Below are 17,344 nucleotides of genomic sequence, written 5' to 3'. Positions count from 1 at the left end.
CAAAAACCTATCCAATCCTCATAGCGACACAAACATATGAGTAAATAGGAACAAAAATATATCCTATGTTTAAAGTTCTCTGGCAAAGGGTCCAATGTGGTAGCCTAGCAGCTAAATTCCTTGCCTTGCATGTGCTGGGATCCAATATGGACACCAGTTTGTGTCCAGGCTGCTTCACTTTCCATCCAGCTCTTTGCTTGTGACCTGTGAAAGCAGCAGATGTGCCAAAGCCTTGGGACCCTGTACCCACATGGGAGAACTGGAAGAGGCTCCTGGCTTCAGATTGGCTCAGCTCTGGCCTTGGTCACCATTTGGCATGGGGTGTGTGGGGGTGAATCAACAGACAGAAGATCTTTCTTTGTCTCTCCTCCCCTCTGCATGTCTGACTTTACAATAAAAATAAATGGCAGAAATGGAGCTCTACCCACCCTTATTAGTGAATTTGGATTTTTTTCTTTTTTTTTATTATTATCATTTTATGACATAGTTTCACAGGCCTTGGGATTTCCCTTCACCTCTTCTGAAGCCTCCTCCCCCTCTTACTGCATTCCCCTATATCATTACTATAGTATAGTTCTTCAGACACAGTCATATGTCCATCACTGCTGGCAGGGACGATGGCAGAGTCCAGCATTCATTGTCAAGATATAGTAAACAGTTTCATTGGGAATACATCTGCATCTGGAAGTAGAGATGTATACTGCATTGTATCCTCACATCTGGATATGTCAGTCTCCATTACACAGTTACTGTACATCCTCTTAAATGAAAAGCCACAATACAAAATCAACAACAGGAAGAAAAACAGAAATTTACTACAACACCATGAGGTTCAATAGCATGCTGCTGAATGACTAATGTGTCACTGAAGAAATGAAAAAGAAAATCAAGAAACTTGAAGAAAACCATGCTGTTGTATGATCTGTGAGTCAATGAAGAATTTAATAAGGAAGTGTTTTGAACAGATGAAACTAAAAAAAAAATCAAAATCCATGATATATCACTCCAGGTAATATTTATTGGTGAGATCTGTCTCCTGTAGGCAATAAATAGATGGGTTTCGGCTTTTTAATCCAGTCAACTAATCTGTGTTTGATTGATGTGTTTAATCCATTTACATTCAGGGTTGATATGAACGAGTGGTAATTTGTTCCTGTCATTTCAGCAATGGGTTATTAATTGATTTAGTCTTCTGCTGTTATTTTACTGGGATGTTCTTCACATTTGCCTTTGGTTTTGATGGGTGCTATTCCTTTTCTCTGTCAAGAGACCATCTTTAATCCTTTATAGGGCAGGTTTGGAAGAGGCATATTCTTTTAACTTTTCTTTACTGTAGAAGAATTTTACTTCATTTTCAAAAACAAAGGAAGACTTTGCTGCGTATGTTATCCTGGGCCAACAATTTTTTCCTTTTAGAATCTGGAATATGTCACTCCATTCTCTTCTGGCCTGTGGAGTTTCCTGTGAATTTAATTGGCATTCCTTTACGTCAATTGATTTTTTTCATGAGCACATTTAAGGATCTTTTCCTTATGTTCAAATGAAGAGAGCTTAATTATCATATGTCTTGGTGAAGACTGCTTTTGGTCAACACTGTTAGGAGTTCTGTGCCCCTCCTGGGTGTTGTTTCCCAATTATTTCTCCAGATTAGGGAAAATTTCCTTCAATATTTCATTAAATACACTTTTAAGCCCAGCATCTTTCTGCAGCTTCTGGAACTCCCACAACTCTTATATCTGGCCTTTTAATCGTGTCTCTTAATTCTTGAATACTTTTTTTTTAGCTTTACCTAGCTCTTGCTTCCAGCTTTTTGTTTGTTTCCCTCTGCTAACAGAAAATATCTTCCAATTCTGAGATTCTTTCTTCTGCCTCCTTCATTCTATTTTAGAGACTCTCCACTGTACTTTTAATTTGCTCTACAGTATTCTTCATTTTTGATATATCAGCTTTCATTTGATTCATTTTCTGTGTGATATATTCCTTAAATTCCTTTTAATGCTTTACATGCTTCTCATTGTTGATAAGAAATTTATAACAAGTGTTTTGAATTCTGTATTCTCCATCTTCTCGATGTATTCTTCAGTTAACTGAGGTTGGCAAAGACTTTTGCTCATTTGCAGGGGAATCTTCAGCAATACTCAGTGCTCCTGTGTCTCTTCTTTTGCTCTTGGTCATTGTACTTCTGGTTATTAGATTCCTCTCCTCGGGACAGGTTTCTAAGCTCTATCACCCACAGCTCTATAGTTCGATTTTACTTAATACAGTTGGTACACAGCTCTTTGTTTGCAGTCACTTGTTCCACTTCCTCAAGAGTTCCACTTCTGGCTTCTTATGTTAGACTCCCACCATGGTCTCCATAGCCCCCAGCTTCTAGCTTAACACGCTCTACCTCCTGTGATTCCAAGCTGAGGCTGCATCGTTGTCTGTACAACCTTTTTTCTCACTTCTGGTTCGAGCAGTCATCAAGATTAGGACAACAACAAGAGTCCTATATGGCTAGGTTGTTGATGGTACTGATTTTTTTTTTCCATTTATTCATTAATTACATTGTATTACATGACACAGTTTCATAGATACTGGGATTCTCCCCCCTTACCCCAAACCCTCCCCCCATGGTGGATTCCTCCATCTTGATGCATAACCACAGCTTAAGTTCCATTGGGATTCCCTCATTGCAAGCATATGCCATACATAGAGTCCAGCACCTATTGTCCAGTCAAGTTCAATGGCCTCCTAGGGAGCCAGCAGAGTGTCATCCTGATCAATTAGAAGCTCCAACATATCATCAGCAACAATCCAGGTGTGATGAGGCTGGAGCAGAGTTCACTGATTGACTTAGTCCATCATAGAGTCTCCCCTTGTCCAGTATTTCGCTGCCAACATATAGCTGAAGTAGTTGATTGATCTACTCCAACTTCCATCTTTTCTTGGTTAATGTTCTGATTCCTCCATTTTGATTGAGGGAGTCCCCAAAGAAACTTTGAGGTGTTTCCAGACCAGGTGTTTCCAGGTTCCTACATGTACTAGCAAGTACAGTGCCCGCCATAGTCCATCACCCTGATCAGCTGGTGGTTGCAACTGCTGGGTTGGTTCTATTCTCAGCCCCGACCTCCACTGGAACCAATGAGTATTGCAGTCCATCCTGGTTCTGCCCATCACACACTCGGCCCTCACCTAAATCAGTGGGAGGTGTGCTGGTTGGGTGCTGCATTCCTAACCAGCACAGGCAGCCTCGCCTTGGCTTTTTGTGTTGTGCACTGTTTTTATCGCAACCGAACCTGGCCAGACCCCCGCACAGCTCCAGCGCTCGGACTAGCCGGTGGATGACGCGAGCTGACTCAGCCTGGTCTGCCCCCAGGTGGTACTGATCTTGATGGAACCTGTTGACCATTAGGCCGGGGGAGCCACAAGGACCTATTTTGACCCATAGGATGCCAAAGTCAGTATTATTTTCCTGTGGGACCAGTGCAATGCACTGAGCTCAATGAGTTCTCTCCCAGCTCAGTGCACACGCAGCTTACTGCTGTCCCGAAAGTCTTAAATTCTTTGCCACACTGTACGAAATGGCGCTCGATGTACCACTACTAGAGTTGTTGATCTGCTGGCCTTCAGGTCTGAGGGCCACCCAGACCTATCTTGGGAGGAACCTGTAGAATGCCACATTGTTGCAATTCACTGAGCCAGAAATGAGTTCACTCCCAGCTCAGGGTATGCTCAGTCCTGTCCATTGCCTTTGTCTCTCCAGAGAAAATGGCACCCAATTTGGCTCTAGGGGGTGGACTGGGCTGTGAAGTCTACCCTGTTCCCACACTGCCTGTCTGAGACCTGCCTCTCTGTCTCTGCTCCTGGTCAAATCAAACAGACCAGCAGGACGGGCAGTTCTTAGTCTAGGTTCACCTCCTGAGCTCCTGGTGAATGTCCCTTCGCACCTTGTTGCTGGTGTAGTTCTGGCTGCTGGCACAATTCAGATCGCTGCTTGCTGAATGCTGCTGGGGTATCAGTCACTGCAACACCACACCGTTGTGTCCGCTGCTCTCCTGTGTCTGTCTCCAGGTGCCTCTCTGCTTCTGTTCTGTCCTCTCCTATTTCCTGGAATGTGCCCTCTGTGCTTCACACTGGCTAATGTTTCTCCATCTGTTTAAACATGTCCTAATCTTATTCCACCATCTTGATTGTAAGATATTTTTCTTTTAATCAGGAAGGCAGACTTACAGAGAGAAGGTGAAACAGAGAGAAAAAATCTTCCATCTGCTGGTTCATTCCCCAAGTAGCTGCAATGTTTGGTGCTGAACCAATCTGAAGCCAAGAGCCAGGAGCGTCTTCCAGGTCTCCCATGTGGATGCAGGGTCCCAAGCCTTTGAGCCATTCTCCACTGCTTTCCCAGGCTACAAGCAGGGAGCTGAAAGGTAAATGGAGCAGGTGGGATATGAACTGGCTCCTATATGGGATTCTGGCACATGCAAGGCGAGGGTTTAGTCAAGCAGCCATTGCACCAAGACCTGGAAATGATTTTTGAGGTGCCCTATGGAACTTGAAAATATGGAGATAAGTTTTTTTCCTTGTGTTGTAGTATAAAAATTGACATATAATGGATTTGAAGAAAAAAATGTGATTTTTCTCCTTAAAAAAAAAAGGCAGAAAAGGCACCCCACTGTGACAGCTAACCCAACTAACTATATGCAAGCAGGCATACCTACAGAAGAACTGAGTCCATTAGAAGTGGTCAGTCTGGTTGCTTGGCTGGTGACTCAGTGGGAAAGCCTAGGAAAAGCCACCACTCTCAGTGAAATGTTGGCAGTGCCTTTCCAAGCCTGTTGGGACACTGTGTGATTTTTTTTATTCTTCTTATTGTTTAAATATTAATTTTATTTAAAATTTTTATTTGAAAGGACAGAATTACAGAGTGTAGATGGGAGTGGGAGGAAAAACAAAGATATCTTAGAGATATCTTTTATTAGTGCTTCACTTTCTAAATGGCTGCTATGACCAGTGCTATACCAGGCTGAGCCAGGAGCCAGGAGCTTCATCTGGTTACCCTCATGGACACAGGGACACAAGGAGTTGGCAATCTTTCCTTTCCAGGTTTATTGGAAGGCTTTGGATCAGAAGTGGAATATTTGGGACTCGAATAGGTGCTCATATGGGATATAAACATATCACAACAATGGCACTGTGTGATTTGATTTCCATGCAAGTCAACCTAGGTGAAGTAAATGTGATTATTATTTGATCGTTAATGATTCTAGTCCCTGCAACAGCCGTTTCTAATTAGAAATTGGCGGATGAAATTTTGACCCAGAGGCCTGGTGCCATAGCATAGTGACTAAATCCTCACCTTGCATGTGCCTGGATCCCACAGGGTGCCAGTTTGGGTCCTGGCTGCTGCACTTCCCTTCAGGTTCCTGCTTGTGACCTGGGAAAGCAGTTGAGGATGTTCCAAAGCCTTGGTATCCTGGACGCCTGTGGGAGACCCAGAAGAAGCTCTTGGCTCCCAGCCTCAGATAGCTCAGCTCTGGCTGTTGTGGCCACTTGGAGAGTGAACCAGCAGATGGAAGATTTTTCTGTCTTTCCTTCTCTCTGTAAAGCCGCCTTTCCAATAAAATAAATACTCTTTTTAAAAATAATTTAAAGATTTAGTTATTAATTGCTATTTTTAAAATATTTATTCATTTTTATTGCAAAGTCAGATATACAGAGAGGAGAAGAGACAGAAAGATCTTTCATCCAATGATTCACTCCCCAAGTGACCGCAACGGCCTGAGCTGAGCCGATCTGAACAGGCGCCAGGAGCTTCTTCTGGGTCTCCCATGTGGGTTTAGGATCCCAAGGCTTTGGGTCATCCTTGACTGCTTTCCCAGGTCACAGGCAGGGAGCTGGATGGGAAGCAGGACTGCCCGGATTAGAAACCAGTGCCCATATGGGATCCCGGTGCATTCAAGCCGAGGACTTCAGCCGAAAGGCACTGTGCTGGGCCCTATTTTTTTTTTTTTTATTCATAGAAAGAAGATGGTCTTCCTGTGGACCTGAGTACTCAATTATGAAGACAATGATTTTTAAATTAGCCCATGGATTTGATGATTATATATCTGGTTGGAAAGTTAACTCACTCTAAGGACTATGAACATGTCATTTCTGGATCTTCTAGGATGAGGGCATTCAGATTCCAATATGTGACGACATCTCTGCCCTTTGGGGGAACATCTTGCTGCCCTGGATATTGGAATCTAACACTAAGCATACGATACACCTGCCTCCTTTCCTTTATCTGAAAAGACAGCTTTAGTAGCACCAAGTAAAATGTTGAGGTGGAAATTTCATCTGCTTCCTGTGGTCCCAGTGCATAACTCACCAATGGACATTTGATGACATGATCCAAGGATAACATAAATTACTGAAGAACAGAAACCTGAATAAGCAATATTGAGAGGGGGAATCAGCTGCCTTGCCAGCAAGGTAAATGTCAAGCCTGAAAAGCAAGATAATATAAGTTAGCAAAGGCAGCTTGGCTTTTAAAACTCAATTTAAATCAGAACTGCAAGAATATTTAAAACAAAAATGACTCATGTGTATAGCTCACTAAGTGTGGTGTTAGTATCCCTTAGTCATGGAACCCTTAGTCGGCGCCTTTCATCACCTCCTTTGACTGCTAGCCTTCAGTGTTACCATTCACTTTCATGCCTCAATTCTACGGCATCTGCTGAAATCCCTTTGGCTGCAAGCTCCCAATTTCAACAGCTCAGAAGCAGCTCTACCCGGGTTCCATTTCTGCTCTTCTTCCAAAGGCCAATCACCCCGACATTATTCAGTTCCCTCTTCTAACACTTTATTTTCCCAGAAACACCATGAGAATTTGGAAATTTTGAAGCAAATGGATTAACATGGGTGGTATCATCTCTTTGATGTTTCAAGCCCATATCTCCTTTCCTGTTAGCTTTTTCTGGTCTTACATCAAATCAATCTACTCATTTAAATTCAGTGATGAATTCAGTAAGCTGCTTTAATGTCCTTGATGAGCAAAGCTTTATCTTTCTTTAAATTGGAAATCTCAAATATATACAAAAAATAGAGTTTGAATTTGCAGGGGATTGGATCAAGGGCCCCTCTGGATACCAAAAGTTTATGGATGCTTAAAGCCATATAAAAAATGGAGTAGTATATGTATGTAGCCTACATAATCCTCTTCTATACTTTAAATAATTTCCAGGCTATTTATAATGCCTGGCCTTGTATCTAGAAACCTTAATGCAATCTTTAATTTATATGTTTGTTCTTTTAAGTTGTGTATGTAAAATAACTCATCATTTATGAATAATGAAATGTATTATGTTACAATCCTTATACTTTACATTTTTTCTCTTGGTACATAGCTATGAACTTCAGTATAATGTTAATTAACTCCTATCTACTCTTTTTTTTTTTTTTTTTTTTTTTTAGTCTTTTTTTTTTATTATTTAACTTCATTAATTACATTGTATTATGTGACACAGTTACATAGATACTTGGGTTCTCCCACCCCTGCCCAAACCCTCCCACCATGGTGGTATCTACTCTTTTTTTAAAGATTTATTTATTCTTATTGGAAAGGCAGATATACACAGAGGAGGAGAGGGCCCGGCGGCGTGGCCTAGCAGCTAAAGTCCTCGCCTTGGACGCGCCAGGATCCCAAATGGGCGCCGGTTCTAATCCCAGCTGCTCCACTTCCCATCCAGCTCCCTGCTTGTGGCCTGGGAAAGCAGTCAAGGACGGCCCAATGCATTGGGACCCTGCACCCGCGTGGGAGACCTGGAAGAGGCTCCTGACTCCTGGCTTTGGATCGGCACAGCACAGGCCCGTTGCGGCTCACTTGGGGAGTGAATCATCGGATGGAAGATCTTCCTCTCTGTCTCTCCTCCTCTCTGTATATCTGACTTTGCAATAAAAATAAATAAATCTTTAACAAAAAAAAAAAAAAAGAGGAGGAGAGACGGAAAGGAGATCTTCCGTTCACCGATTCACTCTCCAAGTGGCTGCAATGCCCGGAGCTGAGCCGATCCGAAGCCAGGTGCCTGGAGCCTTCTCTGGGTCTCCCACTCAGGTTCAGGGTCCTGAGGCTTTGGGCCATCTTCCACTTGTTTCCTAGGTGCAATAGCAGGGAGCTGGATGGGAAGTGGAGCAGTCAGGATTCAAACCAGCATCCATATGGTACTATCATAGATGGTGGCTTTACCTACCATGCCATAATGACAGTCTCTTCTATACGCTTGATAAAACAATATGTCACATGAAAAGACAGTTGTCTTAAAAGATTTATTTATTTGGACCCTGGCTCAATGGCTAAATCCTCACCTCATAAGCACATCCCATAAGGGCATTTGTTCGTGTCCCAACTGCCCCATTTTCCAACCAGCTCCCTGCCTGAAGCCTGGGAAAGCAGTGGAGAGTGGTTCAAAGCCTTGGGCTATTGTACCCACGTGGGAGACTAGGAGGAAGCTCCTGGCTCCTGACTTTGGATTAGCTCAGCTCCAACCTTGCCAGCCTTGGCAGCCATTGGGAAGTGAACCAGCAGATGGAAGATTTTTTTCTCTGTCCCTTCTTCTCTCCATAAATCCAATTAAAATCACAGCAATGGGAGAGGGCGGAGAGGTGGGAGAGGAGAGAGAAAGTCATGAAAAATATCCTTGTTGAAACTTACACTGGAATTTTAATGCATCTATAAATATAAATATAAATAAATATATATATATAAATATATAAATATATAAATATATAAATATATATATAAAAATAACTGCCCACAAATGCAGCATCCAGGAAATTCATCCTAGTCTTCCACATGGATGGCCCCATTGTCTTCTCAAGCTGGATCAGAAAGAGTCACAGGACTCAAATCAGTGCCCCAATGGGAAATACTGGTATCACAAGCAGCAGCGTAATGTGCTGTGAGAAAAACAGACAAAGCAAGAGAGAGAGCAGTCTCATCTGCTAACTCACTCTGCACATGCCCGCAATAGTTGGGGCTGGCCAGACTGAAGCCAGAAGGAATTCATCCAGATCTCCCACGTGGCTATTACGGTCCCAAGAACTTGAGCCATGAGCTGTTGCTTCTCAGGCTGTTGCATTAGTGAAAAGATAGATCAGAAGCAGAACCAGGACTTGACCCCAGGTTCTCCATTGTGGGTTGTGGGTTTACTGAGGGGAATCTTGACTGTTGTACCAAATATTCATCTGGAGAAAAATCTTTGGAAATTTACGGTTTTGAGTAACCAATGTAGGGAAAAGTGAGATAATTACTCAGCTAACAGTTTGGAAACTAAATTGTCTAGTCTCAATGAAGATAGTGAAGTCAAGGGAAATAAAACGTCCAAAATGTTCAATGTTAATTCTTTAAAATTTTGAACTAATGTTAAACTTACAGAAAGGTTACAAAAGTAAGGCAGAAATTTGTTTATCATACACGTAAGTGCATTTCTTGGTATGTGTATTATAGATTAGTAAAATTATTTAAAAAAAAAAAATGCAGAGTTTTCACATATTGCCTACACAGCCTCCCTTAATGTCAACATTGTACACGATCACGGCACAACATTGGGAAACAGGGAATTAGCTACACTTTGTCACCAATTTTTTCACTAATGTCCTTTTTGATATTTTGTAAAATGGCTCCCTCATTTGGATCAGTCTGATGTTTCCTCCTCATTGTTCTAGGGTTATAGTTTATGGCAAGTCTATAGAAACGATATTGTGCCTTCCTTGGTATATTACAACAGAGGAGTCATGATAGTCACCCCTTGGTACTACTTGGTTAAGGTGTTGTCTCCATGTTCTCTACTGTAAAGCAGTGGAATCGTTAGTCAATATTTTGATGGATATGTTTGGTGCAGCAGTGAAGACACAGTTAGGGGACTACATCCCGTATTTCAGAGCGACTTGACTCAAGTGTGATTCCAGCTCTGTTTGTGATTCCAGCTTCCTGCTAATGTGCATCCTGAGAGGTAGCAGGTGATGTCAGGTAATTGAATCCTACACATGGGAGACCCAGACTGAATTCAGAGCATGCAACTTCAGCCTGGCTTAGTCCTGACTGTTGTGGCCATTTAAGGGGAGTTGAATCAGCAGGTAGAATATTTCTGTCTCTAGATCCCTGTCTTTCTCTGTGTCTCTGTCTCCCAAATAAGATGAAAACAAGTAAAGTTAAAAAATATCTTTAGGGAGGTACTTTGCAAATATGCAAATGCTTTTTCATAGTTCAAAATTTTCATCTGTTTTTTCTATCTACATTTATAAAATTGAACTCTGTAAATATATAATATATTCAGTACCTTTTTGTTTTATTTTTAAAAACCTTTATTTAAGTTGTGCTGCCAGGACATTAACTGGCAGCCAATGGGATCCTGGCACATGCAAGGTGACGACTTAGCCATAGGCTATTGCTCCTCTTTATTTTGTAAAAAAATATTGTTTTCAAGGTACAGTGACAGAGAGAGAGAGAGAGAGAGAGAGAGAGAGAGAGAGAGAGAAAGACAATACAGAGTGCAAGATCTTCCATTTACTGACTCACTTTCCAGATGCCTGCAATTGCTAGAGCTGGGCCAGGCCAAAACCAGCACTAGGAATTCCATCAGAATCTTCCATGTGGGACCCAAGAACTTGAGCCAACATTTGTTCACTATCTTTCTAGTAAAGTCTTCACCACATATTTTTGTTTCATTTAAAAAAATTATTAAGTACTACATATTCAAATGTAAGTAAAACTTTCAAATTATTCACACTCTATTTTACTGTTCACATTACATAAAATAATATACAAGTAACAAGAGTTGCTTGTAGTCATTAATTCCTGTGGTTATGTAATCATCATCATTCAATAAATACATCTTTTTTTGTAGCCAAGTCTGGGCCAAGCCAAAGCCAGGAGCCAGGAACTCCATCCTTGTCTTGCACATGCATGAAAGAGTACAGGTACTTAGACTATCTTCTCCTGTGCCTTCTCAGGCATTAACAGCAGGAAACAGGATCAGAATTGGAATAACCAAGACTCAAAGGTTCCCATGTAGGATTGGCAGTGTTGCAAGCCATGAGTAATGACAATGCAAGCAAATCAACTTTTGAATACTTACTATGTGCTAGATACTGGGTAGTAAGTATGCTCACAGATTGTAATCTTATTTTGGTACTGATTACCTGGTAACTTAGCAATGGGACATCTCGTGACTTGGGCCATAATTTAGAGAAAGATGGGAATCATTAACGTACTCCCTAATGAATTAATGCTGAGAGCTCAGCTCTCTCAGAGCCGCACCACAGGAAACTTTGTAGAGATTTTATTCACATGAAGAAGTAATTGTATTGATACAACTGGATCATTTTTGCTTGTAGCTGCCACGTGGACATTTCTTTCAACAGTAGTTCTGCCAGTACATGTGGTGTGTCTTAGTGTGAACTTGAAGAGATATTCCATTATTTTGGGAATATAAGACTGGTTTAATGTTTTTAAAGTCAATTAATGTAACCTACTCTATCAACCATCTAAATAGAAAACCACACGATCATATCAACAGATGCACAAAAATCATTTGACAAAATACAACATCCACTCATAATAAAAAGTCTCAGCAAATTAATGCAGATGAACACTTCCTAAACCCATAAAGGGCACCTACAAAAATCCTATAGCAACCATCATTCTTGTGGTGAAATACTGACTGCTCTCCCTCTAATATCCTAAAGAAGACAAGAGAGTTTATTCTCATCAATCCTATTCAACACAATGACGGAAATCTGAGCTAGGACAATGAGTAAGAGGGTTTTTTTTTTTTTTTTTTTTTTGCAATTCATTAAAGCGATTCATTTGAGAAAGAAGCAAACACAATTGCTGCTGTTTACAGATGACATGATTGTCAAGACACTGAATCCAGAAAATCGAGGAAAGATTCTTAGAACCAAAAAATAAGTTTCATGATGCAAGGTTAATACATAAATATCTATTGTATTTCAATATGCAATAAATGAACCCTTGGAAGCCAAACTATGGTATCTCTCAAAAATTGAGATTATTAGGCATAAATCTAACAAAACATGTACAAGATTTATATACTGAAAAGACTGATGGAAGAAGTCAAGGAATTAATACATAGAGAAACACATTGGAATACTCAGCATAATTAAGACGCAAGTTCTCCCTGAAGTGATATATAGACTCGGTGCAATAGCCAAAATGTCTGCAGGATTTTTGTACACAGAGTGAAATTAACTCTAAACCGTATATGGAAGACTAGCTAAAGTTGTTTTTATTAATTTAATTTTAAGACTATGAAATATGGCTATTTGATCTGTGAAAAAGACATGGAAACAATTCAATGAAGAATCATCTTTTTTAAAAAATGGAGTTTAAGGGCCCGGCAGCGTGGCCTAGCGGCTAAAGTCCTCGCCTTGAACGCCCCGGGATCCCATATGGGCGCCGGTTCTAGTCCCGGCAGCTCCACTTCCATCCAGCTCCCTGCTTGTGGCCTAAAAAGGCAGTCGAGGACGGCCCAATGCATTGGGATCCTGCACCCGCGTGGGAGACCTGGAAGAGGTTCCTGGTTCCCGGCATCGGATCGGCGCGCACTGGCCTGTTGTGGCTCACTTGGGGAGTGAATCATTGGATGGAAGATCTTCCTCTCTGTCTCTCCTCCTCTCTGTATATCCGGCTTTCCAATAATAATAAAAAAAAAAATTAAAAAAAAAAATAAAAAATAAAATTAAAAAAATGGTGTTTAAGGGGTAGGCACTGCAGCACAATAAGTTAAGCTGCCACTTAAAGTGTTCATCTGGATGCCAGTTCATGTTCTGGCTGCTGTACTTCCAATCCAGGTTCCTGCTAATTTCCTGAGAAAAGCAACAGAAGACAGCCCAAGTGCTTGGGCCCCTACCACCCACATGGGAAATCTGGAGGAGACTCCTGGCTTCAGCCTGGTCCAGCCCAGGCTGTTGCAGCCATCTGGGGAGTGAACTAGTAGATGGGAGAGCTGTTGTTCTCTCTCTCTATCTCTCTCTGAGTATGTGTCTCCCTCTCTCTCTCTTTCAAATAAAAAAAAAAATTTACTATTTTAAAATATTTCTTAGTCTTATTTGAAAGGCCATTTGGGGAATGAATCAGAGGATGGAAGATCTTTTTTTTTTTTTTTTTTTGTCTCTGTCACTCTGCCTTTCAAAGATTTTTTAACATAAATAAAAACTAGACTTAATTAAAATTAAAAAGCAAAACAAAAGAATCTTTTGCTCCATGATGTGTCTATTAAGAAGAAAACACATGAGGGTTTTTGTAGGGCAATGGAACTATTTTGTGTTCAAACAGTGGTAGTTTCACAAATTTATGTGTATTGAAATTCAAGAACTGTACACAAAAGGAAAAATGTCATTTTTACTCTGTTACACTTAGACATAATAAATATTTAAATTTCTGTTATGGATTAAATTGGGTTTGTATTAAATTGGATTTAAAACCGTTTAAATACTAAGGTTGGTGCCACTATTATATCACATTGAGTTAAGCTACCAGATGAAGGCTGTTTCAGGTCCTAGCTGTTCTACTTTTGGCCCAGTTCCCTACTAATGTCTCTGGGAAAGCAGTAAGGATTGCCAAGTTCTTGGGCACCTGCACCCATGTGAGGGACCAGAATGGAGTTCCAGGCTACTGGCTTGGCCTAATCCATTCCTGGTCATTGCAGCCATTTGGAGAGTGAACCAGTAGCTGGAAGATCTCTTTCTCCTCATATTTGTGGCTTTGTCTTTCAAATAAATAAAGAGATCTTAAAAAAAAATTCTTCTGTTAATGATTAATGGCTTAATGCAGATGGTTGCTGGGTCAGGGTGAGGCTTGTTCCAATTGCCATATCTGAAGGTAGGGGCTTTGGCAAAGTGACTGGATGAGATTACATTGCTAGGGTAGAGTACCATGACTGAATCATGATAGCATTCTAAAGAGATCCTTAGACATGGAAGCAGAGCATGCTCCATGTCTCTCTGCTTCCTGCCTGGCCAGGTGATTGTGCCTCCACATACACCTTGCCATTCCCAGCCTCTACTAGACCCCTGTCTAAGGGAACCACCCAGACTTGAGCTGTAAACCTGCAAATTGTAAGCAAAAACAAACTTATGTTTTCTCCTAAGTTGCTCCTCTGGGATATCCTAGTTAAATTAACAATAGCAACAACAAAAACAACGCTGACTAATGCCATTTCTTTTTTCATTTTCCTCAACCAACAGTGATGTGCTAGAGTTGGATTGTTCTGCTGTGCTGTGCACACCTGGAGGGCCAGAGGGAACAAGAAAGTATAGGGTGTTGAAAGACTATCTGAGGAACCATAAACTGAATAAAGGAACAATACAACCCTTTCTCTTTGTGTCTTTCTCTTTTTCTCCCTCTCTCTCTCTCTTTGTGGCCAAATATGATCTTTGTTTCTAAGGCAACTTGAAAATTGTAGGATGGCAGCAGGTAAAAAAAAAAAAAAAAAAAGGTCAGTACATTCCATCTACAATAGGAGGGCTGTGAATGAGAGATTAACTAGCCAGTAGGAGGTCCTGGCTTTTGGCTTCTCTGAATGTAGGGACCTTCCAACTGGGCCTGGCCCTTGGGGAGTCTTGGAAGCAACAGTTACAGCCCTGTTTACAGGAGTGGTTGGTTCCCCTTTGGAGAGTGAAGTGTTTAAATCCCAGATAGTTCCTGTGTGATTTTTCTGTCTTACTTTTAACTACCAAGTTAACCCAAGTCAGGATTACTGTTACTTGGCTGGAGAGATGCCATGAATCCTATTCTTCACCTTTTTAAGTAAAACCTATGCCCAAGTGAGATTTATTGTAATTAGGGATAGAAAATGAACAGTTAAACAAAGACCAAATGACTTTGAAGTGAATGAAGTGCTTGTTTACTCTGGGCAAATGTATGGGGTGTGACACTCTGCCTCCACATGAAAAGGCTTCAGGTCTTCCTTACCTTGTGGAACTTGCACAAGGCCAACACTCATGCCAGCAAGTAAGTCTCCAAGAAGCCAATCCTTGAATCGATACAAACACATCCATTCTAGGAAGGGGAAGACGGTAAGCATGCATCTTAGGAACCTGTGCCACGAGCAGCTGCGAGAAAGAAGAGCAGGAGACTTGATTAGGTTCTCCAGAGAAAATGCCTACACAGCCAAGAAAAGGGACAAAGAACCATTCTTCACACCATACAGAACTTCTTAACTGTTGGTATTTTGACGTATTGGAGTGGATCATTCTGAGCTGTGGAGCTGAGCACTGCAGGATATTATTAGCATCCCTGGTCTTGAGAATTCAGCAGCACCCCATCCCTTAGCTGTGACAGCCAGAAATGTCTCCTTGGTGGGGACAGAATCACCTCTGGTTGAGAACCAATGCTAAGCTTGTGGGAAAGTGAAGTCTTATGTGGATCAGTATATGCTAAGGTCTGTGACTTAATTGGATGTTTGAAAATAGATCTGCCAATTTTCCAGCAGAAATTTGGTTTGCTATTACTTTCTTTTGATAAGCATTTCTAGCATTTCTTTCTTTCTTTTGAATATCCTATTGATGGATGGCACAGTAGGTCTGACTTTGACTTGTGATATATAGAAATTTATAGAAAAATGTGTAATATGGAGTCCTGTGCTTTAAGTGTTAGCCATGTAAAGAAAGAGCTTCATAAAATGAGGTTCTATTATGCTTTGTTACATTGGGTTGTCACTAGGAAAAACTGTGTCCTCGAGGAGCACATCTTCCAATGTCAGAAACATTTTGGATTATCACAATCAGCATATACTAGGTCAAAGTCAGAGATACCGATAAACATTCTACCATGCATGAGACACTTCTGCACAAGAAAGATTTTTGTTTGGTCCATAATGGCAATGATGCTGAGAATCAGAAAATATGCCTTACTCATTAGATAAACTAAAATGGCAGAATTACAATCAGCAAACCAGTAAAAACCAATTTGTTTTTATTTATTTATCATTTATTTTATTGAGAGGCAAAGAGAGAGAGAGAGAGAAAGGGAGAGAGAGAGAGAGAGAGAGAGAGAGAGAGAGAGAGAGGCTGTATCTGTTGATTCACTCCTCAAATGCCTGCAACATCCAGAGCTGAGACAGGGTGAAAATAGGAACCAAGAATACACATTTGGGTGACAGTGACTGACTCAACCACTTGATCCATTATGTGCTGTCTCCCAGGTGCCTATTAGCAGGAAGCTGGGATTGTGAATATAGCCAGAACACAAATGTAGACATTCTGTGGCATGTGGGTATCCTAAGCAGGGTCTAAGTCACTAGACCAAACCCTTAATTTGGTTTTAAATTAACTTTTGCTATTTATGTGAACTGAAAGCAAGAGCATAGATTTTTATGAAAGGTAACTAGATTTAACAACAAATATAACTTTAGTGTAAAAATGCTAAAATGTGTCCACAAAAAGATTTCTAATATATTTGACTCCGATAACTATAAACATAACTATCCTTAAGGCAAAAAAGTTCAGGTAAGCATGAACAAAACTAGGATGACAAACCATTTCAGTGTTCTATTCATCTTACTATCTTCATAGTTCCTACTGACAGCTGTTACATTTTTTTTTTAAGATTTATTTTTATTGGAAAGGCAGATTTACAGAGAGAAGAGACACAGAGAGAAAGATCTTCCATCTGCTGGTTCACTCCCCAGCTGGCCACAAAATCTGGAGTTGAGCTGATCCAAAGCCAAGAGCCTGGAGCTTCTTCCAGGTCCAAAAAGTGCAGGATCCAAAAGCTTTAGATCATTCTCCACTGCTTTCCCAGGCCACAAGCAGGGAGCTGGATGAGAAGTGGAGCAGCAAGGACAGAAATCGGTGCCCATATGGGATCCTGGTGCATGCAGGGTGAGGGCTTTAACCTCTAGGCTACTGCACCTGGGCCCAACGGGTGTTCTTTTGTTGTTTGTTTGTTTGCCTCGCCTAGGGTGTTCTTTCTAATTATGACCTAATGGAGGAAGAGTATGGCATGGTAGTGGGACAATGTGTTCCTTCGCACAGTGCCCTATATGCCATTTGGAAGATCCACTGCCCGTTGTGGAACCATCAAACTTTTTGGCATAGTGAAAACAAAAAAATGAAGGTGGATGGATGAGAATCTAAGAATTAAAGGAACCAACAAATGAGTCAGAGGAACAGAAGTAGAAGCTAATGGGGAAAACAGTGTAAGCATTTATCCATGGATTTGGGTTTTAGTTAAGGCATGCCAAGAGTTAGCATGACATTTTAGGGGCAGAGTCTTACAAGAAAGGAGGTGTTTTCATTTTCTAGAAAAGAGGAAGAAAAAGAAAACAGCTGAGAGGTTTTGTGCAGAAAGACAGTGGTAGAA

General features: G+C 41.0%; 1 protein-coding gene across 4 annotated transcripts in view; it reads right to left on the bottom strand.

The window, feature by feature from the left end:
* SLC26A8 (solute carrier family 26 member 8) overlaps positions 1–17,344 on the bottom strand; it is an 85,385-nt gene that overhangs the window by 58,394 nt on the left and 9,647 nt on the right. For 3 of the 4 annotated variants that reach the window (XM_058663987.1, XM_004590474.3, XM_058663993.1), the window contains exons 4-5: positions 14,954–15,093; positions 6,350–6,466 (exon numbers count right to left, since the gene is read on the bottom strand). In XM_058663987.1, coding sequence (XP_058519970.1) covers positions 6,350–6,466; positions 14,954–15,093 — 257 coding nt within the window. The remainder of the gene's footprint in view (positions 1–6,349; positions 6,467–14,953; positions 15,094–17,344) is intronic. The other variant, XM_058664001.1, reaches the window with a different exon arrangement.

Source organism: Ochotona princeps, chromosome 1 (genome assembly GCF_030435755.1).
Source record: "Ochotona princeps isolate mOchPri1 chromosome 1, mOchPri1.hap1, whole genome shotgun sequence".
NCBI classification, from domain to species: domain Eukaryota; kingdom Metazoa; phylum Chordata; class Mammalia; order Lagomorpha; family Ochotonidae; genus Ochotona; species Ochotona princeps.
Note: the sequence above shows the minus strand (reverse complement) of the source record. Positions and strands in the feature narration are given on the sequence as shown.